Source organism: Marmota marmota, unplaced genomic scaffold, assembly GCF_001458135.2.
Source record: "Marmota marmota marmota unplaced genomic scaffold, marMar, whole genome shotgun sequence".
Classification (NCBI taxonomy): Eukaryota; Metazoa; Chordata; class Mammalia; order Rodentia; family Sciuridae; genus Marmota; species Marmota marmota.
The window spans coordinates 3,812,537-3,838,649 of record NW_025999900.1 but is presented as its reverse complement, the minus strand read 5'-3'; the positions used below and the strand labels follow the sequence as shown (position 1 = coordinate 3,838,649).

At 36.2% G+C, this 26,113-nt stretch overlaps 1 protein-coding gene across 6 annotated transcripts; it reads right to left on the bottom strand.

The window, feature by feature from the left end:
- On the bottom strand, window positions 1–25,502 carry Zbtb1 (zinc finger and BTB domain containing 1). 6 transcript variants are annotated; one of them, XM_015490097.2, is made up of 4 exons: window positions 21,779–22,432; window positions 19,361–19,490; window positions 9,286–11,201; window positions 1–1,801 (listed from the first exon to the last, which is right to left on the bottom strand). In XM_015490097.2, exons 3-4 carry the CDS (start codon window positions 11,181–11,183, stop codon window positions 1,765–1,767), a joined length of 1,935 nt encoding a protein of 644 aa, XP_015345583.1. In that variant the 5' UTR covers window positions 11,184–11,201; window positions 19,361–19,490; window positions 21,779–22,432; the 3' UTR covers window positions 1–1,764. The 6 variants fall into 6 exon arrangements, with proteins under 6 accessions (XP_015345583.1, XP_048654450.1, XP_048654447.1 ...); XM_048798493.1 differs by having other exon boundaries at window positions 1,610–3,937; window positions 21,779–22,433; XM_048798490.1 differs by lacking the exons at window positions 1–1,801; window positions 21,779–22,432 and adding an exon at window positions 25,312–25,500 and having other exon boundaries at window positions 4,237–11,201.
- Window positions 25,503–26,113: the final 611 nt, after the last annotated feature.

Sequence of the window (26,113 nt, the reverse complement as noted above, 5' to 3'; positions counted from 1 at the left end):
TTTAACTTCTGAACATAAAGGAGTAACTTTTATTAGGTAAAAGCATGTATTTAAAAATGTAACAAAAGTACTTTATGTAATCCAAAAGTTCCATTTTATACTAATATACAGAAAATAATCATATCATAGAAGGCATTTATACCATTTATAATGATTATAATTCATGACACTTGTAGTTAATACAGTCAAAATTTAAGCCATTTTTCTTTAGTAAATCTAATTCAATAAAAATTTAGTTGATCAAATTACTTGTCATTTTCATATTGATCTGGCACCTTTAATTATTGGTAATATTCTTTTATCTTTTATTTTCTGTTTATTTTTAGAAGCCTGCAGTTCTGTTTCTATTCATCTGTTCCCAAGAGATGAATAGTAGTGTTTTTTAGACTCTAAAACTTCTCTAGACTTATTTATGTCTTTTGAAACATTTTCATGTTTGATCTCATTAATGGAGTTCTTTTCTCCCTTCTCCCATCTATTCCTACTATCCCATTGTAATAAATTCTGATTTTCAGCTAGTCTAATTATTATAATAGATATTCAGTTATCATCCTACCTTGCAGCTAAGGTTTTTAAGTGACTTAATCCCTGCATATATACTCTTAAGTATATTTTTAAAGTTAGATCTCTTTGTGCAATTTCTTACTACAATATTTGAAGAAATAAGCATAAAAATAAGACAGCACTTATAAAAATATATAACATCTTGGTATTGCACTAAAAACAATAAAGAACTGGTTACATAATTATTCAAAGGTAACAGTACAGTATATTCACAATAAGGAAATAATATGGTCATAAGTCATGTGGTTAAGAATGTGTATGTATGTGTGTATTGTAATGCATTTGTATCCAGGTTAAAATCTCAAGTATTTCTGCATGAAAGGTTTTTTAAAAAATGTTAAATGTTAATCATCATTTCACTCAATACTTTGTTGAATTTTATTTTGAAGTTGAAGAGCAGGACACTGTACATTAATATTGAGAATATTTAACAGAAATTAATTCTACCTTATTAGATTATATTGCTAAATTCAGAAGAAAACAGCGTGTCTGTGATTTGTGAAAATCTACCACTATTGGAATTATACTACTCCACTCTTCGAGTTAACAGACTTAAAGAGGAGCTTATATTAATAACCTTGTATGTGCCTGGTAAACACAGAAAGGAAGGCAAGTGTTACTTACAGTGAGTAATAACTAGATTGTCTTGTTATAATATTGGCCTTACATTTCCTTCTCTGTACTCCTGTCTTTTTACTTAACACTTAAACTACATATTTTTCAGTGAATTTTAAAAAACTGCCTAACTACATTTCTTAATATATAAGCTATGATTCTGGTTATTTTAAGTTTAGAATTATATATGTTCTTTAGAGATATGTGATTATCTCTTTGTTTTATATTTATAGTAGTCTACAAAGCCCTTTTATTTTAGAAGGGACCACTGAAGATAATTAGCATATAAAGTTTCATTTTAGTGCAGCTTTAACCACTGATGTCATAAGAATTTTACAGTAACTTTAGCATATTTTTCACAACTACTAGGAAAGTCACCATGAATCAATTTTGTTATAACAAAGTGATTCCAAAGTGATCTTTATTTTTCTTGGATCTTTGCAACTGGAACTTTTGGGGCTGATGAAGTTTGTCAGGAAGACAGAAAAGATGGTGCCACTTCAGATCTGATATTCCTGGGTCTGCACTTAAAGATTATCTGTTGAAGATTGATTCTTCCCCATGTCCTCTCCAAATTCAGATCTGTCACTTCTCCAGAGGTTTAGAAGGCCCTATTTCACCACTGCCACACAGAAAAAGACAAAACTCAAGAAAAAAAACATTACAAGTTGACTGTCTACAAGATACAACATATTTTTAGGTCAGAATTTCTTAGCTTTTGGCACCAGGCCAGCACACTGTTAAAAAGAACAAAGAATAGGAATAAAAGAATAGTTTCTAGAATTTAAAATCACCCAATTACTTTTGAATATAACTCATTGCATCTTTCAAATATTATTATTACTAATACAATTCTGCTATATTTATTTAGCAGAATTTTATTTTTGTCTTGCATGTATGGTCTGAACTAAATGGTTGGGCACAAAAACGTAACATAAAAAAGGAGGTCAGACAAATAGAAGAGTAGGAAGGAAGAAGTTAAGACACATTTTTCCTTCAAATAAAAAGTTTTACAATATATTTTTTAATGACAAATTTCTGATTGAAACAAATTTAAAAGTGCATGTTCCTTTTACTCTCTTCAGCCATGAAGCTAACATTGCCTTCCTCAAATATTGTTATATATTCTGCAAATGAAAAGGAAGTACACACATACACGAGAAAGAAGTTTTCCTTCAAATTCCTAGGCATATAACTGTCTTAACCAGCCCCAGTGATTCTGGGTAGAATTATATTTTTGCCTAGAATTATAATGCCTTGTATAATTATAATTCCATAATTAAAAAATAAATTGTCCCTTAAAATGATTTTTTTTCCATATCAGGGAACATAAACATTTGAAAGGTGATTTTCATTATCAGAGTGCTTAGAATTGTTTCATCAGAAATTGAGCTGAGCCTATTCAACTACTATAAACTATTGGTTTTAAGTAGAATGTAAACATTAACACTTTTGAAATAAAGCATAGACCAGGCTTTATAGCCTGAATGCTTGTCTGTTCTTTTCTCAGGTAAGTAGAGTATTATGCAAATTTTTCCTGGCTGACATGAAATCATGTTTTTAAAAAATTTGTCATTCTTTGACTCTGAGCTATTGTATGATTTCTTACTTAGTACAATGATGATTAGTACACTGACTATTCAATTCAGAGCCAAGTAATCTTTACATCACCTTCTTTTGGTCAGTTCATTGAGTAGGATATTAAGATATTATAATAGTTTCCTGCCCCCTAGTGATCTGTGTGGATTCTGATAGAACAATTTAGTCACTATTGAATGGCCTCAATGATTTGGTTCTCCTAAATACATTAAGGGAATAGCTTAAGTAGGATTTAAACTTAATGCTGAATTCTACTAAGTGTATGTACATAAATATGTAAGCAATATTACACTGGTTCACAATTAGCTTGAATTTACAAGCTGTTATTTAGTTTATATTTACTAATTGTCAGTTACAGACACAAACATTCTAAACTCCATTTTTGCCTCTTGCCTTTCATATAAACTTATAGTTAACTTTCATCTGGTTTTTGAGACTACACCCATGTTACCAAATGATCTGTCCTTGAATTTGACAGCAGTGAAAAGCAGGCCACTTAAATGATTATATAGACATTCACAGAATCATCTGCAATTCAATCTTCTCACTTGAAAAAAATGTTTGACAGATAGATGGTAGTTAAATCATTCTAGTAGTAGCATGGAAACTATTGTATAGAAATCAGGTAGATGCAGAAGTTAGAATCAGATTGGAGGGGTTGTTTCACTTAAATGTTTAAATTTGCTACTAGGTTAGGGTGGTTATGCAAGCTGTCATTTCCTGAAATTATTTTTCCTCTTTTATAAGACTATGTAAGTTCACCTAAAATCTATGCTTTCATAAGTTGAATTATACACTCTGGAATAACCAACTTTTGTTTCTTCTTTTCTTTTTTGGCTATGCTGGGGATTGAACTCAGGGCCTCAAGCATGCTAGGCAGGGGCTATACCTCTAAGCCATATCCGCAGCCCTCCAATTTTTGTTTTTAAGCAAACTTTGATTGCTTTATAAATCTTAGCAATCACAATACAGTAATGGGAGAGGTTTTTTTTCATATTTTTTATTGGTGCATTACAATTGTACATAATAGTGGGATTCATTGTTACATATTTGTATATGCACACAATATAATTTGGTAAATTTCATCCCTCAGTATCTCCCTTTTCAGGGGTGTTCTGTTTTTTGATCAAAGAAATGATGACTTTCTTATCCACATCATCTGTTAAGGCAAAAAGAGGAAACTGGTTATTCTGTCATTCTGCTTTTTCTTGGGAGCATTTGTTTTCAAATGAGTTCTTAACTCATCAGTGTCAAAACAAATAAAAGGAAATGGAGATTGATGGAAGAGATTAAAACAAAGGACAGCAATAGAGAAAATAAAGGGGGGGGGAGTCGCAGACATAGAAATGTAGAAGTTGAATTCAAAGTAATTTTTAATTGATTTCTACCACAGGCCCCCACAAATGGCTGACATACCACTAAATGTTCCAAGTTTTAATGAAAGAAAATCAAAACATATCAGCATTTAATATTTATTTCTAAAACATCATTCTGAATGACTCATTCAAATAAAATTTTGTTTTCCATTCTCATATTTTCACATTACTCAGAATGTTCATTAGGTACCATTACTAGCCCCCTTACCAGGCATTGCAGATGAGATGAACAAGGAGCACAGCCTCACAGGACCTTTATCACATGAGCCTGAAAAGGCCCATCTTTGTACTTCTTGATAGGTGGAGCAAGTAGCTTAGTGGTTAAGTATAGTAATGTAGGCAAAGTTGGGTCTAGATTCAAACTCCAGGTCTAATACAGTTTCTATGTGATTTTAGGAAAAATACTCAGCCCTTCTGGACCTGGGTCCCCTGTCTAGAAAATTAGTATGATACTTACCTCAAAAGACTGTGAGGCTTAATTAAAATTATGTATGTAAAGCATTTGAGTATATAGCCCTAAATAAATAGATACTGGGATTACTGAGAACCCTATTTTGAATGGATAATGGATTTCCAAATCTGTGATGTAGCTTCAAGTTCTAAACACCAAATATAATTCCACTTGCTTGAGTTTCCTACCATCCAACCTATCACCCTCAGACATTAAGGATATAGGGAGGATCTTACAAGGATATGTTTTCCCACAGCTTTTTGGTGCTCTGCAATGCTAGAAGTTGTTGATGCGAGGATGCCTTCAGAGCACTAGCATTTTATCCCTGGGAAGCATTAATTACAACGGAGAAGGGGATGGTGAGGAAAGTTGACTGATCAAAACAGATTAATGGAAAAAAATTTTTTCAATTTTAATTCATGATAAAACTCAGTTAAATTAGATATACCAAATTTCTTTATTCTTAACTATGTATGCACAGACATATCCAGGTTTTTTTCTGTTGGTACTTATTTAGCTTTTTGTTAATGACAAGTTTTATACTTAAATATTAACAACTATTACACTGGTTCTTTGGCAGATTTTCCAGAGATGCATTAAGTAGGAAAAGTTTCGTAGTGATATAGAGGATTGAGTATCGTGTTACCAGTGAGAAGTTGCCAGCTATCACCAGCCTCTTCCCATTGTTTAGAATATAAAAGTATCTCAAGTATTCAGGCATAGCCTTGATATGTTCATCACTCTTATTCAGTTAGGCAGCCTATAATTATTTTAATCTAATCAATTTATTTTAATCTCTATTCATCTCACCTATAATCTTCGAATGTTTTATTTACTTCAATTTTTATATCCTATTCATATTTTTTTGCTTTTAATTACAGTACAACATCTTTCTTGTCCATTATTTTTCCTTTTAACTAGTGTCAGCTCTAGCAAACACCATCCTTATTTTAATTCTTATTATTGTAACTAGCCCCTCTGGAAGATTTTTTTCTAACTTAATTTTTGTCCATAGTCAAACTGTTAATTACTTTGTAGTAATTAAACATTTGCCAAATACCAGTTTACTCATATGGCTCGTTTCTCTGAATATTTTTACTTTAATAATATGGGAAATTAAGACAAACTTCTGAATCCTAATCTACTATGGCCTTGGCTATGTTTTATTAATCTCTGGGTGTGAGGGTCTTATTTACTAAAAAGTTATAGAACATCCAAATTGCACTGTAATTAGTGGCAAGTTTGTTAAAAGCTGACTATTCCGCCAGGATTTCTTGCTTTTTAGAAAAAATAGGCCTGAGGATGTAGCTTAGTGTTAGAGCATTGCCTAACATGTCTCGCAAGGCACTGGGTTTGATCACTAGCGCCACAAGATAAAAAATTTAGTCTGGGATTGCTCATTATACATAAAGAAATCCAAAAAACTAGCCAGGCACAGTGGTGCATGTCTGTTATCCCAGCTACTCAGGAGGCTGAGGCAGTAGGATGACAAGTTCAAAGTCTGCCTGGGCAACTTGGTGAGACCCTGCTTCAAAATAATTACAAAGGGTGGGTATATAGCTCAGTGGTAAAGTGCCCCTGGGTTTAATCCCAGTATGGAAGAAAAAAAGGAATCCAAGAATTGGTAGTGGTAAGAACAAAAGGTCTTTTCAAACAAAATGGTGTCAGGATGAAACGGGAACAAGATCCTACTCCATCTATCTAGATTTTCCTTTTTTTAAAATTTGGAGCCTAAAGACGTGTGTTATATGAACAGCAGACAACTTCCAGTCTTCATTCTCTTCACAGCACAGGAGAGCAAGAAGCAATAGCAAAGGAGTTAGAGCTCTTTAAGAGGCTCCATGCTAACAGAGGATGGAGGTGAAAGGAAGTTGAGTCTGGCTAAGGTGTTGGGCATTTTTCATTTCCCCTAATTTTGTTTTATTTTGATATGGGATTGAACCCAGGGGTGCTCTACCAAACTACATCCCCAGTGCTTTTTATTTATTTTGAGACAGGGTCTCACTAAGTTGCTAAACTGCCGAGGTTGGCCTCAAATTTGCATTCTCTTGCCTCAGCCTCCCAAGTCACTAGGACTACAGGCATGTGTCACTGTGCTGAGCTTCCCTTAATTTTAAAAGCCACATAGCCTTTGAATGAACTGTTTGATAAGGAAAATTATACTTTCCACTTGGAGAAGCCTGTACTACCCTGTAGCTAATTCCAAAACAAGTGTGTCCTGTGACATATGAAACAAGAAGAAATACATCATGAGGTGTGACTTTGTGAAACTATAAACATCTGTGTCATGTAAAATTAAGATAATGTTTATATATTTGGTTGCTAATTGTTCGCTGTTAGCACATGGCAAAGTACAAAATCACACAACCCCTCCCCAATGGAATAAATAATCCTTTCTTCAAAGAGGTAGTATTTAGAAAAAAGCCCTCCCCACCCCCCACCCCAATAGTGGGGAAAGCCGCTGCAACAAAAATTTTGATGAGGGTAGAAAAAAGTGACCCTGAAGATCATGTCCACTAAGATATCATGTAGTTAGGAAATTTGGTTTATCTTATCTCTTTACACTACTTTCTGAGAGCTTTTGGTTATCAAGTTCCTAACAGTAATATATATATGCATCTTATATTTCATTTTAAATTGCATTTCCAATTTAAGTATTTGATAAACAACTAAATCTAAGACTAAGGGGAACTCATTTTTCCTGCATTCTCTGTTAACTGTGTGGCTTTAAAAAAAAAAAAAATTCTTGATTTCTTGTTTTATCTTCTTGTGCTTCTCTACTTCACATTAATTCTGCCCTGGCTCCTGTGCTATTCCTAACCTCAACAATTTGAACATATCCCTCTAAGTCTCTGTACTCACTCTGCTCTAATACTTTCAACTAAATCTTTACTAGCCAATATGTCTCTCAATTCTCTTGGCAACTTGTTCTTTTATGTAAACTGTATAAAAATTACTTATTTAAAAATCTGATGTGAACAAAAAGCAATGCCATTAAACTATTGCTCATAATCACAAAATTATATTTTAAATATAGGAGAGTTAACTAAAATCCTTTTAATTATAAGAAGGGTATTGTTACAAGTAATTCACATTAATAGGCATTCTATTCAGTAGATGTGTTTATTGGTGGGTCAGGTTTGCCAGTGTTTTAATTCACATGTAAATGATGTAGACCCTCTGTCAATAACAACTAACAAACTACTTTAATTGAAAATGATAAACTATTTCCATTTATATGCTGATTATTTTATAATCCTCAAATTTTGTATCCTTTACAGAAAATAATAATAAAGCATGGTGATAAACTGCAATTTGCCACGACACATTTTCTCCAAATCTTAGTATAAAACACAACACATTTTTTGTGCACTCTACTTTTATAGAACAACCAGATTTATAATTGATTTATTTTATTAGATTTATCAATATACATGGCAACTTTCTCGAATCTCAAAGTTCCAAAAGTATGTAATTTTAAATCATATTTTCCTTTAGATGTCATACTTCTAGAGCACTATTAAAGTCTATTTATAAACAAAAATAATTGGTAAACTAACACACTTTAGAAAATCAAGAATATTTTAAATTAAAAATACTTTTAATGAATACAAGATGTCTTTTTAATTAACTATCATAGTTAAATTTAATATCATAAAACAAAATGGCTTATCCCCACAAGTTTCTCAAGTGAGGGAAAGCCATTGGGATTTACACTTAATATAAGTTTTTAATGTGATTATTAAATGATAATATTTTATCAGTTATAGGAAATGTTCATTTATAGGAATTTCCTCAGGTCCATCAATCTTTTTAGGCCAAGTTTGAGCCCATGTCAACCTTAAAGGTTAGATTCAGTGCACCTAACTTGCCTAATAAGCTTGTCAATTTAAGAATATGAATTTCATTGATAATAAGGGAGAATAAACAGTAGCTAACCCACTGTTCAACTGGGAAAAGAAAAAAGAAAAAGAAAAAAATGCTAACAATGAAATAGGGCAGTTTCAAATAAATACTTTTTAAAATTTAAACAGGAATGGCCAATCATATTGGGTTTTAAATTTCACATGATAACCTTAAAAAAAAAAACACATAAAAATAGTGAAGTCATCACCTTATTGATAAAAAAAACTAAAGTTTAATAGTCATTGAAGGGGTAACAGCCACTTATCGTCTACATGTAAAAGTAATTTTAATCCAAGCTAAGAAAACTAGAAACAAAGAATGCTATTAGAAACAACAAAAAATGATAAAAACATTTTAACGCCTAAAATGTAGAAACTTAATATCCTAAACAAAAATATTAAAGATAAAAGGGACTTGAATATTTTTAAAAACAATTCATCTTATAAAATCAATTTCTAAATAGCTCATATCCTTTTTGCTTTGGTGTTTTGTCTGCTATCAACTAGACATTAGTACAGTAGAAAAATCACTTAGGTTCTTTTCAAATGCTTGGCATTATAATGTGATCTCATATCTTTCCTCAAATTAAATTTTGCTCCACATATTCCACATGTATACAGATGAACATCCATGTGCTGCTCCAATTGTTCATTATTTGGGAATATCTGAAAGCAGACCTGGCATATAGTCTCACCAGCAGATAAATGAGAAATCATATGCCGTACATGGTCATGTTTTCTGAAGTTTCCTTGATCACAAATGGAACAGACATACCTGGCCATGCCTTTGTGCATATCATTGTGCAGACGCAACTGACGTTCTCTTAAAAACTGCTTTCCACATGTCTGACAAACAAACTGTTTTTCCTTAGTATGAACAGTATAGTGTTCTCTTAAATGACACCGCTGATAAAATCCTTTTCCACACAGATTACAGAAATGCTTTCGCCTGTGATCTCTTTCATTTTCTTCCATGATGGCACTCTTAAACATATCTTGGTCTAGGCAGCTAGACATATGTTCAACCACTAGATTTTCAGTTTCAAAACGCTGGCCACAGTTAGGACATCGAAAAGGACAGGCAGAATGCTTAAATAACTGCTTTTTTTGGATACTGTTTAACTGGTAATGACTGTCCCTAAAATCATCCAACATTTCAACAAACATATCTCTTATTTCAGACTGCTCATCAGGATTTTCTTCCATGTCCATTTTCTCCTCAGTATTTCCTAACCCATTCATTGTCAGATCTTGGGGTTCTCCACATCTTTGGGCATGTTCCTGAAGTTGTCTACCCTTGACAAGTATTTGTCCACATTTACCACATGCACAGATATTTTCAATGTGTTTGGCTAGGTAATGAGATGACAGGTCCTCTTCGGTTATTGTGAGTCCACACAGCTCACAAGATGCATTTTCAGTATCCTCTCGAACTGGACTGCTGTTGTTAGGGGGTCTCATATTTTCTAAACCAACTCTTTCATCAGCATTTATTGACATCCGAGGTTTTAGAGTTTTCCTACCACTTTTTTTAATGCTGACGTCTTCTTCAACATAGTATCTATAAAATGGCTCTTCGGGTTCATCTTCCAATTCATCGTTGTCAGTGGATTCGTTACAGTCTTTATCATTAACTTTAATAATGTTAAAATCTTTCAGCTCATCTGTAGGAATATCTTCTGGCTCCATCTTGATAATGATTCTTTTCCTCTCAGCAGCTCTGCTTTTTTCTTCAGTGGCTATTTCAGACTCCACTGTGCTACTTTTCCTGTTTCCAGTGGTTGAAGCTGAATCATCAGGAGCCTGGCTTGTGTCTCCTCTGTATTTGTCGGTCTGTGCAGAAAATGTTTTAGAAGAATCCTTTTCACCAAATTCAGCTTTGATGTTACTGTCTTTTTCATCTCTAATATCTACTATTCGGTGGTAAGATCTTGTGTTTTGGTATGAATGTCTGTTAGTACAGGTCAACACATGCTCATCTAATAATTTTTCACAACTAAAGCCAAATCCACAGCTGTCACAGGTAAAACTCCGTCCAAAGCGTCGCGATACACGTTCTTTTGGAGCAGATAATTTGGACACAGAACTTTTTTTACATACATCAAATAGTGGTTCAGGAAAATTACCTAATTGTAAAGATTCTTCATCAGGCTCTCTATTATGTGGTGTATTTACTGTTGAACTTGGCTCTGCACACCACCTATTGGCTTCACTTCCATTTCTAGCCACAGTGTCTTCATACATTCTTACTCCAAATATCATTTTGCTGTTCTGTTTGCTGGAAGCAGAAGATGAACATTTTGAACTAGAACAATCTGCATCCTGTATATCTTCTAAGCAGTCAGGAACATTGTACAGCTGTAGGTAGTTCATTGCCACTTTAAACTGCTCAAAACTGGAGGGAGCTGTCATAATTTTTCCTAAATACATAAATTGCAAAATGAGATCAAAACACTCAGCACTAATTTTCATATTGCTGAGATTCAGTTGTGCAGTACTATGTTGATGGTTCATGAAAAACATTCTAAAATAGGAGCTGCAGGCAGCTAGAACGGCTTTGTGGGCTTGAAAGTAAATGTCATCAATTGCAATACAACAGTCACAGAGAAAACCCCATTCTCTTTGGTTGTTTAGCTGCTGAAGGACGTAGCTGCTGTGGCTGGGTTTTGCCATCTTCTATTAATTAGAGACCTATGTAAAACAAAAATATTAAAGTCAGATGATATAAGAAAAGCATTAAAATAATTTTTATCATTATTTCAGACTTATCTGACTGCTATTACATTCAAGGTATGAATAAATTTCCACCCTAATGTAGTAAAACCTGCTAATACATTATGAATAATTTTTTAAGTTTGAAAATGAAAACAGCCATTTATTCAGGTTTCCCATATTAAAAAAAGTCATCAAAAACAAAAACCTTAATTTTGGTTGTAGGAAAAATGTATACATTAAATATGAAAGGAAAAATGACATTCTTTTTCCCTTTACTCTTAAAATGCACTGGCTTTCAAAAACTATATTTATGAAGATAACAGAAAAAAAATGGGAAAATTTTCAAGATTTAGAATGGAGTACTTAAAGGAAATGAACAACAAAAGAAATAAAAGATTAATCTGAACATTAGTAACCAGATTATTATTAAAAATTTCTTAGATGATTGACATTAAGGAACTATTGCTCATTTCTAAGTGTGATAAGGGTTTTTTGATTGTTAAAAATGAGTGTATGTGCATATATGATTATACAACCAGTGTAACTTTACATAATGTACAATCAGAAGAATGAAAAGTTATACTCCCTTTATGTATGACGTGTCAAATGCATTCTACTGTCATGTAAAACTAATTTAAAAAGATATGCTTTACCATTATAGGACTTAGTATGATTAAAAAAATATAATCACTGTTCTATTTTAAAAAAATTAAAAAGTACGCCTATATCTCAAGTATAATATAACTATAAAAAATCTTTATCTTTTGTATGTATTGAAGTGTTTGTAGATGAAACAAGATATTCAAGATGAATGAAGTGGGTGAAGGGACTATATATGATACAAGATTGGCTATGTGTTGATAACTATTTGAAGCTGGGAGAAAAGTAAAATTCTATTTTTGTATATTTTTGGTTTTGTTTTGGGTAGTAGGGATTGAACCCAGGGGTGCTTTAACACTGACCTAAATCCCCAGGCCTAAATAAGATCCAATTTTATCCTCAAATTTTAATCTGTATACATAAAGGTTCAGAATGTATCTGCTACTAAAAAAATTCCTACGCAATTTTACTGAACTTAAAAAGAACATTTAAACAAGCTGTTCAGAGAAATAAAATGTTCGCTCTTCAGTCCCAAAACTCTTTGATCCCTGCTATAGTAATTAAGAGTATCTAAATTTACTTACTTGCTTTTATGTGTTCCTCATAAATCAAATATGGATTACATACCCTTTCCCCCTACAGGCCTAAATTACATCTTCCTTCCTATTTCCCTGCCTAAAGCCAGAGTTCCATGGGTAGGGATGTGAGTGTGGATTACATATTTTCAGATTTGTTGTAAGCATACATGCATGGCATACTGAGTACTTCTATGTGTCAAACACATAGTTTTGCTTTTGTAGTGTGAAATGAAGGTGATGACATCTGCTGCCTTCTTAAAATGGCAACCACTGTACCTTCTGGAAACCAGATCAGGTGTATCAAGTAGTAAATGTAGTAGTAAAACCTGCTAATACATTATTTCAAACCACTGTAACTTGAAAATCTGTACCAAAACCATGAGGACTCCTGTTTTCCATGGATCTAAATACAAAAGCAGTTTATGCCAAAGATGCTCATCCATGTGTTATTTATAATTTGGGTGCCTGATAAAAAGGGAATTTTTAGTGAATAATCTACTCCCTAGAATTCACTCTTAAAATTCACTGACTTTCGAAAATTGTATTTTTGAACGAAGACAACAGAAGTGAGAAATTTTTTTAGGATGGAGAACGAAGTAAACAAAAGTACAAAATTCTATTACAATTAGAATTATATAAAACAAATCCAAACAATACAGTCTTATTCAAAATGTTAAAAAAAAAAAAAGTCTACAAAAATGTGGACCCAAGCTCATTTAAGTAGGGCGAGATTTCTAGTGTACAGTCATTTTTGTAGGATTCGAAGAGACCCTGAATGAAAACAAAGTAGAAGGATTGAAAAAAATTGCTTTTGGGGCTGGGGATGTGGCTCAAGCGGTAGCGCGCTCCCCTGGTATGCGTGCGGCCCGGGTTCGATCCTCAGCACCACATACACACAAAGATGTTGTGTCCGCCGAAAATTAAACAATAAAAATTATTTAAAAAAAAAAAATTGCTTTCTAGTAATAAGAGTTGTTCATAAATTAAACAAACCTGTTTGGAGGATAATAAACACCCAAATTAAAGAAGAAGCAAAATGTTATTGAGGATATTACAGTGAAATGAGCACAAGCCTTGAATCAGTCAGACCTGGGTTTCAATCTAACTAAGAGTTTTGAAACTGGGGCTGGGGATGTGGCTCAAGCGGTAGCGCGCCTGGCATGCGTGCGGCCCGGGTTCGATCCTCAGCACCACATACAAACAAAGATGTTGTGTCCACCGAAAACTGAAAAATAAATATGAAAATTCTCTCTCTCTCTCTCTTAAAAAAAAAAAAGAGTTTTGAAACTTGCTTTCCTAGTTCACCCTTAGTTTCAAGGTGGGGATAATACCTCAAATAACATTAAAATAAGCATTCACAGAGGTGGCATATAAAATGTATAGTGCTTGGCAGGTAATCAGTTAATGGAAGTAACAGTAACTGCTGTCACAGCAGTGGTAATGCTTACTTAAGCATCAGGAAGTAAGTCTAAGTAGATAATCTTAAAGTTTCCTTTTAAATAACACAGTCCATTAGAAAGCTATAAATCTATAACAACTTTCAGGCACTAAATAGTCCACACTTGAAATAAAGACAAAGAGTTCCAAGAACTCTTATCTGAATGAAAAGCAGTTTTACGGCCATTAATTCAAATTAATACAACTACATGTAAGTCCAATTACATAGGACATCTGAAGCTATAATCACTATTCAATCAAAGTAGTAAAAATACATTCTGTGTTAACATAAACAAAACACTGAAACAAATAATGGTACTTATAATATTTAATATGTATTTATTCATTCAAAAATTTTACTGAATACCTTTGGTGGACCAGGCACTATTAAGTACTGAAATGAGCAATAGCATAGGCATTCCATAATCTCAAGGTTAGATCATTGAGAATTTTGACAGTTTCTAAATTAGTGATTTCATTCAACATGAACTGAGTAAAGTTCCTACTCTATGGAAGAGGCATCATGCTGTAGAAGAACACAAGGGCTCTGGGTTTAAATGGGTATGAATCCCTTGCCTCCATCTGTCTGTCTACATTCTCTCTCATCATAGAGGTGGAAGCTGAACAAGGGCTGTCTAATTTTTGGTGCTAACCATACAACTACTAGGGTGACCTACAGTTTAAGCAATGGTATTAAGCAATTGTCCAAGTTCTGGGTAAAACTGATCTTAGGTAGAATAACTTCTAATAGCTGTAATTTACATTGTACCAGCAACTGTATTCTTATTCTCTCTCATTCAGAAAAGCTTTAAGAAGGCTTAATACGGGGCTGGGGATGTGGCTCAAGCAGTAGCGCGCTCGCCTGGCATGCGTGTGGCCTGGGTTCGATCCTTAGCACCACATACAAACAAAGCTGTTGTGTCTGCCGAAAACTAAAAAATAAATATTAAAATATTCTGTCTCTCTCTAAAAAAAAAAAGGCTTAATACGTTAAAAAAAAAAAAAAAAGTAGGAATGGAGGATGAGGGATCTAATCCCTAAATCTCTTTTGCATTACATTTTTTATAATGCATTCACTTTTTTTTTGGTGCTGGTAATTGAACTTAGGGGCTTCACACATGCTAGGTAAGCACTCTACCACTGAGCTACATCCTTAGCCCAGTGCTTTTGCTTTTATTACAAAATAATTTCAGCTGAGTGCAGTGGTGCACAGCTATAATTCCAGTGACTCAGAAGACTGGGGGAGGAACATCACAAGTTTGAAGCTGGCCTCAGCAACTCTGTGAGACCCTGTCTCAAAAATAAAAATGACTGGGGTTGTAGTTCAGTGGTAGAGTACCCCTGGATTCAATTACCAAAACAAATTTAAAAAATCCACAAAAAATAATTTCTCTCAAATTCCAAGTTTGATCTCTTTTCAATATTCTGACCTCTTTAATGATGCTATTAAAAAAAAAAACTTAGTGAACTTTCTTATAGTAAAACCTATAAAAAGTTTCACATAAAAGTATTGCTTATATTTCAGTTGCTCCTGTTTTTATGACTGAAATCTGTGGTTGCTTTTGTTTGTGTTACTTAGCTGCATCACTGGAAAAACAAGTTTATCACAGCTAGACGTCAAAGGCTGGGCTGACAGCAAAACATTCAAGTGTGATTCAAAGGACTTCATGTTTTTTGGATAAGGACTGCTCCCCTAAGACTAGGATACCCAATGTGTGGTACTTCAGCAAGAATTTAAAAATTAAAAAATTATGCTGGATTTTTAAGATTTTGATTTGAAAAGCTTATTAGCTCCAGCTCATCTCAAATTCAAAAACAGCCAACACATTAAACATATTAAGCAATTTAGATAGTCACAGACATGTAGAGCTTAGAGAGATCTACTCCAAGTCCAAATTCTTATTTTATAAAAGAAGGTTAACAATCTAGGGTCACTAAACCATATCTCTCAGGATATAGTTAGCTGTGGTGAAGTAGGTAGCAGGACTATAATACAAGGACTCCAGTCTACCTAGATGGTACTAAACACTTCTTTGGAACAATGAGGTGTGGCCCTCTGCAAAGAACACTAACAAAGACTGGGCGTGGGGCTTAGAGTTTATTGGCTATGTGCTACTGCACAGGTGACCACCCCCATTCTGAACACTATTTGTAATGTGATTTTACCTGCATGTGTCCACTTAGTCTTATTCAACAGATGTGTTCCCTAAGATATACTATGTAAGCTGTTTCAGTAAATTTCTTATTGACACTTAAGATTTCAAAAACACCTACCCTCCATGGCTAAATCTTTTAAACTGGAAATAATAGTCTTGCTGGATTACCTATTTTCAGATTTGTTTATAAGCAGACATCACAGTCAGCACACTGAGTACTTACTATGTGCCAGGCATATAACCTTTCTTTTTGCAATGTGAAATGAGGGTGATGACATCTTTGGCCCCATCACTGGATAAATGAAAAGGGTCTACAAAAAAGCATGTAAAGCAAATAAAGTAACTTAAAGTAAATTTGAAGTGTCTCCTTTTGTAAGGCAAATAATAATTCCAAATTGTGACACAGACTTGCATTACCACTGAGAAACTTAAGGATGATTTGCACAGCCTCAGGAAAGTCTGGAAGAGCCTAGCACCAGACTCCCAATTCAACACCCCATCTCTGCACCTATTACAGTTACCTCCAGATCTCAAAGGGTTATTTAAGTACAGGTTGAACATACCTAATCCCCAAATTCCAAATGTTTCAAAATCTAAAATTTTTAAAGTACTAACATGCCAATAAAAGTCATAAAAATATTCTACAATCCAGGAAAATTTTGTCTGAAAGCTGAAACAATTCTGGTTCCAAGCATTTCAGATATGGGATACACAACCTGTATATACTTTAATCTCCTTTTACCTATTTCTGTGTCTTACAAGATTGAATGTATGTGTATGGATTTAATTAAGGACTGTAGATTACTTTTTTAAAAAATATTTTTTAGTTGTAGATGGATACAATACCTTTATTTATTTATCTTTATGAGGTGCTGAGGATTGAACCCAGGGCTCATACATGCTAGGTGAGTGCTCTACCACTGAGCCACAACCCCAGCCCAAGATTACCTTTTTTGAAAGCCTAAAATGTAATGAAAGGGTTCCCTCATGTTTTATAATTAGAGTATCAGAATGTATTGAACACCTACTGTGTTCCTAACACTGTATAAAGCATGGGGGTGCAGAAAGATGGTATATAGCTGAGCTAATTATATATGAGGGATTAAATTTGAAACTAAAAAGCAATTTGAGAACAACTAAATGCTAACTAAATTATATTGACTAAAATACAGCAAGAGTTTAGAAGGAGAAAAGCATGAATTATACCAGAACAGTAGGCTTTAGGAAGGATGTAGGATTTGAGTGGAAACTTGACAAAGGAGTAGGTGGATAAAAACAGAGAGCAAGGGAAAGACATTTCTGGTATTTGCAAAGGTATGTATATAAATAGTTGCGCGAGGGAGGAGGGGACACGGACGACTATACAATAGTTTGAATGGAAAGGAAGGTAGATTTGCTTTATAAATGGAAGGTGAAGGATGTGAGGTGTGGTAAATGACAACTATAATACAATAATAATATGAATAGCTAATATTTGTTAAGCCTTACTATAATGTCAGGCTCTGCTCTAGGCAGATATTTGTGTGTGTATATATCTCAACACATACTACATACACATACATAGGTTAAAAAAACTAGATAAAAAAAACAGAGGTTGCTATGCTTTCGATGTGATTTAAGTGTGTTCAAAAGTGCACGTGCTGGAAGCCTTGTCAGACATGGTACCTTTTTTTTTGTTGTTGTGGTGGTGTTGGGGATTGAGCCCAGGGCCTTGTGCCTGCAAGGCAAGCACTCTACCAACTGAGCTATAGCCCCAGCCCTAAGATGTGGTACCTAGTGGGAGGCCATTAGATCACTGGTAGCACCACCCTTGGAAAGGATTAAGACCAGGTAGCTCCTAAGAGGGAGTTTGTTATAAAGAAAGCAAATATGCCCCTTTATTTTATCCTTACCTTCCCTGCCCTTGCGAGGCCTCTATTATCAATCCTGAGTTATTGTAACGGGTTCCTTAATGTGCTCCTCAAATACATCCTTCACTCCCAACATATGATCTAGCCAAGAGGTGACTTTACCAGAGCCGGTGCTATGCTCTTAGGATCTTTGGCATTCAAATTGTGAGCTAAATAAACTTTTCTTTATAAGTAACCCAGTCTCGGGTATTTTATTATGGTAATGAAAAACTGACCAAGACAGAGGCATATAGTATTGCATGTATGCCATAAAGAGAGAACTTCTTTGGATTAGAGCACAAGCAATATAACTCTCCAGTCTAAGATCACAACTTTAGAGATTTTGCCACCTAAAAGAATATCGCATCAGCAAAAGTTTTTTTCTTTGAATACCATTTTCCAGGGTATACAGTTCAATCTCTGAAACTGATTAAATTCTTTAGGTTTTTTCCTTGAAACTGCTGGGAATAACCAGTTGTAGAGGGTCCTAAAGATAAAAGGTTTTACTTTAAGCCATTTAAATGATTAGAAAAATTTATTAGAAAAATTATTAGAAAAACTTATTCACTATTTAGACCAAATATTCTGGCTGGTTATTAAACTCCAAATTCAGTACTCAGTACAGGAAGTTCTGAAATTATAATTGGGTTATATTCCAAAACTTATTTTTAAGTTATTTGGAACCTAAAACACATATTCCCATAGAAACAATGCTATAAATGGTAGCTTGGTTTCATGTTCACACCCTCAAGTCTTTTAAAAACACAACTCAGCTGTACATTAATGCTAACAATGCTGAAGTATTACTTGTATCATTAGCACTGACAGAGACCCAAGGAACAGTCTGGTACAGTAATGCCCACTATTCTGAACCCTCAAGGACAGGGCCAAGACTTAACAGCCTGGGTGTTCCTGTGTCTAGCACACTCTTCTCACATAGTTGGCACTTAGTATAGCTTGTTAAATGAAGGAATTTTTTTAAAAGCCCAGGAAGCACACCCTACTAGATTTGAATACCAGCTCTACAACTTATGTAGGAATGAGGAAACTTTTTCTCTAGTTCTACTTTTCTCAAGTTCTACTTTTCTCAACTATAAAATTGGCATAATTATACTCATCAAAGAACTCTTATATAAACTAGAGATGGCAAATGTTTTTTGCCCTTTCAATCCAAGCATAATCCAATTTTTAAAAATTATTAATGTCATCATTGCACATTTTATAAAATTTTATGAAATGACAGGTTCAATCTACTATTCTACAGGCCCACAAAGCAAACCAAGTGATATGCTCACAGCCATTTGTAGGTTTAGTGGTTGTCAGGACAACCCTGGTCTCTTCAGTCCTGGTCTAGAGTTCTTTGCTACTCTAACTGCAGCTCCACACACAGCACCACCTGACTATGTTCTCTACATCAATTATGTTTTGCTGAGGTGCAGGAGCTGGTGAAATTTGCAAAGTTTGTTTATACCTACACCTGCTTTTGGAGATGGTGGTTTGTTGGTTGGTTTGCTGGTATTTTTCTGTCCCCTTGTCAAGCCAACAGCTGTTACTTCTAAAAGGTATGCTGACCTCCTTCTGTTCACCATTTCAGTCTCTTATAGGCTGTGAAACAAGACAAAAACTCGTTGAAACTCAATTTATAATAAATTAATTTTCTGTGAGAACATAGGGAAGGGCTCTAGAGTAAGATATAAGTTTTCAATCCCTAACTGGGTATGGTGGTCCATGCCTGTAATCCCAGTGGCTCAGGAGGCTGAGGCAGGAGGATCACAAATTCAAAGTGAGCCTCACCAATTTAGCGAGGCCCTAAGCAACTTAGTGAGATCCTTTCTCAAAATTTAAAAATGGCTGGGGATGTGGCTCATTGGTTAAGCACCCCTAGGTTTAATCCCTAGCACCCCCCCACACACACACATACAAATTTCAATTTCTGTACTTTGTTGATAGGCACTCAAATTGCCTTCTTCTGCTTCATGACAGGGATTAGGTAAGATTGCCAACCAACTAACTTATGAGATACCTTTGTAGTTCAACCGAATTACAGGTCTAGGAAATCAATTCAACCCGAAGGCAGAGGAAACAGTGGCTTCTAAAATATTCTCTTTCCTCCAGGAGTAAAGTATTTAATCCAGGCAGTTTCTACACTTTCATCCTTCATCTTGAAGAAGCAGCATAACATATTTTGACCACCAGAGGGCACTGTATAAACAGTTGGCTTTTCTCCGATAAAAGTGGTTTTACCAGGAAGTCCCTTTTTGCACATGGCATTTGTATTCATTCTTAGGGTTCATTTTGTAGGATTCCTACCCATTCCAAAGTACTCACTTTATGCACTCAGACTCTGTCTGAGGCCCACCTAAAATTGCTCCTCCCCCTGCATTCTGTTTCAGTTGCCACCACTGTGCACCCCCAGGCTACTTACAAATTACCTGGAACTTCTGGCAATCAATTTGCCAAGTCTTGCCAATTTTCCCACTCAGTATTTCTCAAATATGCCCCTTTATTTTATCCTTACCTTCCCTGCCCTTTCGAGGCCTCTATTATCAATCCGGAGTTATTGTAATGGGTTCCTTAATGTGCTCCTCAAATACATCCTTCACTCTCAGATGATTCACAAAGAATAAAATTAGACCATGCCATTCTCCTGCTATAGGTGCCCCCTCACATATCCCCAGGCCATATAACTCCTTGGCAAGGCATACAAGACCCTCTGTGCCCACCCATCTACCTGTATCTGTGGCTGCTTCCCAATTCAAACTTCAAAATTCAAGCAATAGAGTACTGCTTGTGGCCTCACTCCCAGGCATCCTCAATATACAGGACTTCATGTCTTACCTCCAGTTTTACTGAGGCTGATTGATTCTGCTGTATGACCCTCCCACATATTAGAGGTTACTACCTCCTCCTAAAAGCATTTTATAACTTCCTCTCCCATTTTTAACTGTGTATTATCACCTTATTTTGCACTTTACATTTTAATAATTAGAACAGCAATATATATATATAGTGGGCATTAAAGTACTGATTAACCAGAACTTGAGTAGGCTGCTTACCCAATTTATGCCTCTTTCTTCAACTGTGAAGGGATGGTAGCTTTTAGAGTTACCATAGGCATGTCAGTCACAAAGTGCTAAGTAGGAACTGGCTACAATTACATATGTGTTGGTATGCCTCAGTAGATTGTGAGCAACTTGAAGGCAAGGACTTTGGCTTATTCCTTTATGTGGAACGTAACTATTCAGTGAACAGTTACTGAATGAAGAACCAGGTAAGGTAGATCTCAGCAATGATGGCAGGGATTGCCAGTTTCCTTCTTTTAGGAAATCTTACACATGTAACACTTTTCAACTCTGTGGCCCCAGTGTTTTTTGTTTGTGCATAATTCTTTTTTTTAAACATTTATTTTTCAGTCATAGGTGGACACAATACCTTTATTTTAGTTTTATGTGGTGCTGAGGATCAAACCCAGTGCCTCACACATGCTAGGCAAGCGCTCCACCTCTGAGCCACAATCCCAGCCACTTGTTTGTGCATAATTCTAACCACACTCCTAATTAAAATAAAACAAAATGAAGTTGAAAATAGTGGCACACCACTCTAATCCCAGCTACTTGGAGGCAGGAGGATCACCAGTTCAAGGCCAGCCTCAGTAACTTAGTGAGACCCTCTCTCAAAATAAACAAGACCTAGAGGTCTAATTCTTGTTCTTTATGAATCATTTGAGAGTAAAGGATGACCCTGCCTCAAAAAATAAAGAGGGGTAGGGATACAGCTCAGTGGTAGAGCACCCCAGAATTCAGTCCCCAGGATGGCGGGGCAGGAAATTCAATGAAATGAACCCAATAAAGATTAGCATAAAAGTTAAGAAGCTTAGGAGCTGGAGTGCTCACCTGGCATGTGTGAGGCCCAGGCTTCAATCCTCAACAATGCATATAAATAAATAAAAGATCCACTGATGACTAAAAACTATTAAAAAAAAAAAAAGTTAAGAAGCTTAAACTTAACTCCATTTTAAGTCATAAATCTATTTAAGATTTTCCTTCATCCCAAATCACCTAACACCGTGAAAGCATTCCTACCTTCACACCATTGCTTAGAACCTTTTCCATGTCCAGCTCACATTCTCTGGGGAGTTCTTTCTGATCCCAGGAAGAGGCAGAGCACTCTCTTCTATGCTTCCCAAACTCTGTATACATACAACCACAAGGTGGCCAAAAATTTATCATCTAAACTGGATGCTACATCTATCACTGCGCTTAAGGTAGGTATTATAATTATTTAGTTCCTCTGCTTTATTGTAAGGTTTAGAACACTTAGTCATTACTGTAACCTCTGAGCCTCCAGTTGCCTGACATTTAGTTGATATTTGATGGTTTTTGGATGAATAATTGTTGAAGTAGGTTAAGTTTTATTTTGCTTACCAACTTTTTGCTTTGTCACATGGCTGACAATTTACAGATCATTTTTCATGCATTATACAACTAATTCTCACAATTACCCAAGATAGGGTTTTTATAAAAAATATTTTTTAGTTGTAGATGGACACAATACCTCTATTTTACTTATTTATTTTTAATTAATTAATTAATTATTTTTTTGGTAGTTGGACAGCATGCCTTTGTTTATTTTTATGTTGTGGTGCTGAGGATTGAACCTAGTATCCCACACATGCTAGGCAAGAACTCTACCACTGAGCTACAGCCCCTACTTATTTATTTTTATGTGGTGCTGAGTATCAAACCCAGTGCCTCACACATGCCAGGCAAATGCTCTACCACTGAGTTACAACCCCAGCCCCCAAGATAGGTATTTTTATTATCCTCATTTTGTGAATGAAGAAACAAGTCCTGTGGTTGATTTACCCCAAACTGCTTGTCTTGTAAGTAAAAGTTCTAAGTTACAGTTTCTGTAAGCCAACCAATACTTTCTGGACATGACTATCAACCACACTGCTCTTTTGGAACATTCTAAGCTTCCCAGAATCTCCCTTTTTTACAAATCTAAAAGCTCGCATCATTCTCATACTGCTCCATCTTACAGGCAGGCAGAATGCCCTGCCTTTTCCCTAACCAGATTCTTGCTGCCCACTATAGAATGTCCTCCCCAAACACTAGGATTTTAAAGTGGGGATGGACCTTCTTCAGTTATTTCTAAAAAAGAAAAAAAAAAAAAATCCATCTTACATACACAACAGAAATTTTCGGCAACTATTTCTTTAATTTTCACATTTTATTATTATTTATTATTTTAACCTCCATCATCCACATCAGCACAGGGATACATTGGGAGTGGTCTTTATCCCAATTACACCCACTCACACCCAACTATAAATAAGGAAATTTTCTACATGTGAGGGGTTTGTCTTGTTTTAATGCATTTGGCTTGGATAAAACAATCCACCAGAGACTAGATAAAATTTAAAAAAAAAAAGTGTGAGAACCCACCCACCAAGGTACACTTCAGGAGAACAAAGCGAAGACAGCAACTCTGATAAGTCTAAACTCTCATGTCTGCTACTCCATCATAGAATTTAAAATCAGCTCAATTCAAAACACTCCCTTTTTCCCTACCTGGCAATTCTCACCAACTCAAGCAGTGAACAGGGAACATGAGCCCATGAATCATGACAGGCCATCCCTAGGCAGGGTAAGGCACATGCAGCAGCACAGCTGTGATCAAATATTGCCTTCTTTCCTTTTTAAAACAAGGAATTGACTGTTCCTGGAGATTATCTCTGAGGAGTGGGAGTCAGAATGACTTTCATTTTTTTATTTTATGTATTTCAGCATAGATCAAATGTTTACAAAGAGTATGTATTTTATAATTTTAAAAAAATATTTCCATTTTGAGGAAAAAATAGACATGAATAACACTTGACTTGGTTCACATTAGAATATAAGAAAAATTACAAAGCAACCTATCATAAAAGGTACTGGCACAAGAAGAAAATATCAAGAGAAAACATCTGATAGAGACCAAAATGACCTCTCAAGGAGATGTTTCTCAAATATACCTTGATTTGGGGGAAAGACTGTAGCATAAAAAGTAAAAAGCTAAGGAAAAATTTCTGAATTTCTGTCCCAAATGGTTTTTTCCCCTTTGGGCCAGAAGGTCAACAGTGAAGACTTAATGTCTTTCCTGGCCAGAGAAGGACAGGCCTGAAAGCAGGCACTTCTTTTCTCCTGCACATTTAAAGAGAGAAATGGTGCTGCAAACAACATGGAGACACTTTGAAAAAGGTCCACTATCTTCCCCATAGCCTGGCAAAAGAGGAGAATGAGGAAGCAGTACAAAAATAAGCAGTGTTAAAGTGAAATCAAAACACAAGGTCAATAGCAAATGGCTGTGACTGTGCTCATGCCCCGCTATAGTCCTGGTTAAAACATGGTTTCTCTTCTCTGACAATGATGCACTAGCCTCCTCACCCCTCAAAAAAACACCTAAAGAGTAGCCATCATGTTAGAGGTGGAAAGAAATAGACTGCGGGGCCTGAGTTACTGAATAGCAGGAAAATTTGGTCTTAATGAAGAAATCCTGCTATAAAAATCAGTGTGTTAACTGAAGACTTCCTGTAGATTTTCTGTTTATTAACCTTTGGAGAAAAGCATTTCACCTCCACTATGCTTCAGTTTCTTCTGTGTAAGAGGAGGATGCCCCATCTGGCTCTCAAAGCTATTCAGTTTTACTGAGACTTAGATACTTAGCAAGTGATTCAAAATAAAAGTTTTAATTCTGAGCAAATGATGGCTTGCCATCAGTCAGGCTTCATCTTCCTGTATCTACAAATCTCCCGTTTCTCCACATCATGTCCAATTTTACCAATAAGATTCCACAGAATCTAATTTCTTCGTTTCAAAGCAAATCATGAGTGCTTTGAAGTTGTCATATTGCAACCTTCAACAAATTTGCCTTAGAGTGCCTCGACCTTCACTCAAGAAATTGATTCTAAGTTGCCTCAAAAAGCCTCGGACCGCTCCTTTGGGTTCGAGTATCAATGGGAAAATTGTTCCCGTCGTAACACGGTATGAAAATACACTTTGGCCAACGCAGAATCTGCATGTACCTGAAACTGCATGTACGCTGAAACTCGACTTAGGAACATTATCACGACAAACAAATGCCTTAAAGCACTGAAAACAACGACTTTTATCAACCTCTTCCAGACGCGCCCAACTAGGAAAACGTCTTGTCAACCGTTCAGATCATGTGGACGCGTTGCTTAGGTGGAAAGGGAGACGGAGCGGAGCTCAGTCAGACCCATGCCTACACACTCCAGTGGTAACAACTCCGGATCTACAGCCAACAACACATTCACCGAAACTAACCGAACTTCTAGTAAGCGGCCACCACTGGAGGCGAAAGCACTTTCTTCCCAAGAAACAGAAGATCTTTCCCACTGAAAATTCCCGATACCCAGACCTACCACTTTTTACTGAACAAAAAAGCGTGTGTGCCGGCGAGAGTGGGTGGGAAGGCGCGTAGGAGAATTTGCAAGGCTCTTATGCCTCCTCCCTCGGAGCGCGCCCAAGTCTGCGGCCTCGGGCTCCGGGACACTTCCCCTCCCACCCGCCGAGGAGCCGCAGCTGTAAGTTGAGAGAAGCGGGCCCTGGGCCCGTCAATCAACCGGGTCCTCCCGCCTCCCGTCTACACCTCCCCTCCCCCCTTAAAAAAATAAAATAAAGGCAGAGAAAGAAAGGGAAAAGATGATAACTATTTGGTAACTACTCTCCACCCGGGCTTCGCCTCCCACCCAGGGAGGCCGCACGCTCGGGACCTGGAGCGCCGACGTAGAGCAGGCGGCCCAGCAGCCGCCGGTCTCCAGTTCCTCCCAGCGCCTCCGCCTTGCTCCGGCTTCCCGCANGTAGCTGGGGAGAGGGGTGTTTTTGATCTGTTTGAGATGTCATTCAGGGCGCAGGAGGAAAATGGCAACCTTGAATGAGCGCTGGGTGGATGACCAGAGCTGCCCTTTGGTGCCACGGCTGGGGCCTGACGCAGGCGGGTGTGGCGCGCGGTCGCACCGCGCAGGCCTGGAACCCTCCCTGCTGAGGGCCTGGGTGCGACCCCGCGCCTGAAGCCCCGATACTCAGGACGCGTCTGCCCCCCCCGCCCCCCGCAACTGGGCCCACCCATCTTACAAGTGGGAGGGTCTGCAGGTGCAGCTGCGCGGATGCAGCGGCCAATATCTCCTCCCCATCCCAGTTTGTGAGTACCCAGTTTCAAGGGCA

Excerpts from the sequence above, each read along its gene's own strand:
- Zbtb1 (XM_048798492.1), bottom strand. The coding sequence starts at position 11,183 with ATGGCAAAACCCAGCCACAGCAGCTACGTCCTTCAGCAGCTAAACAAC.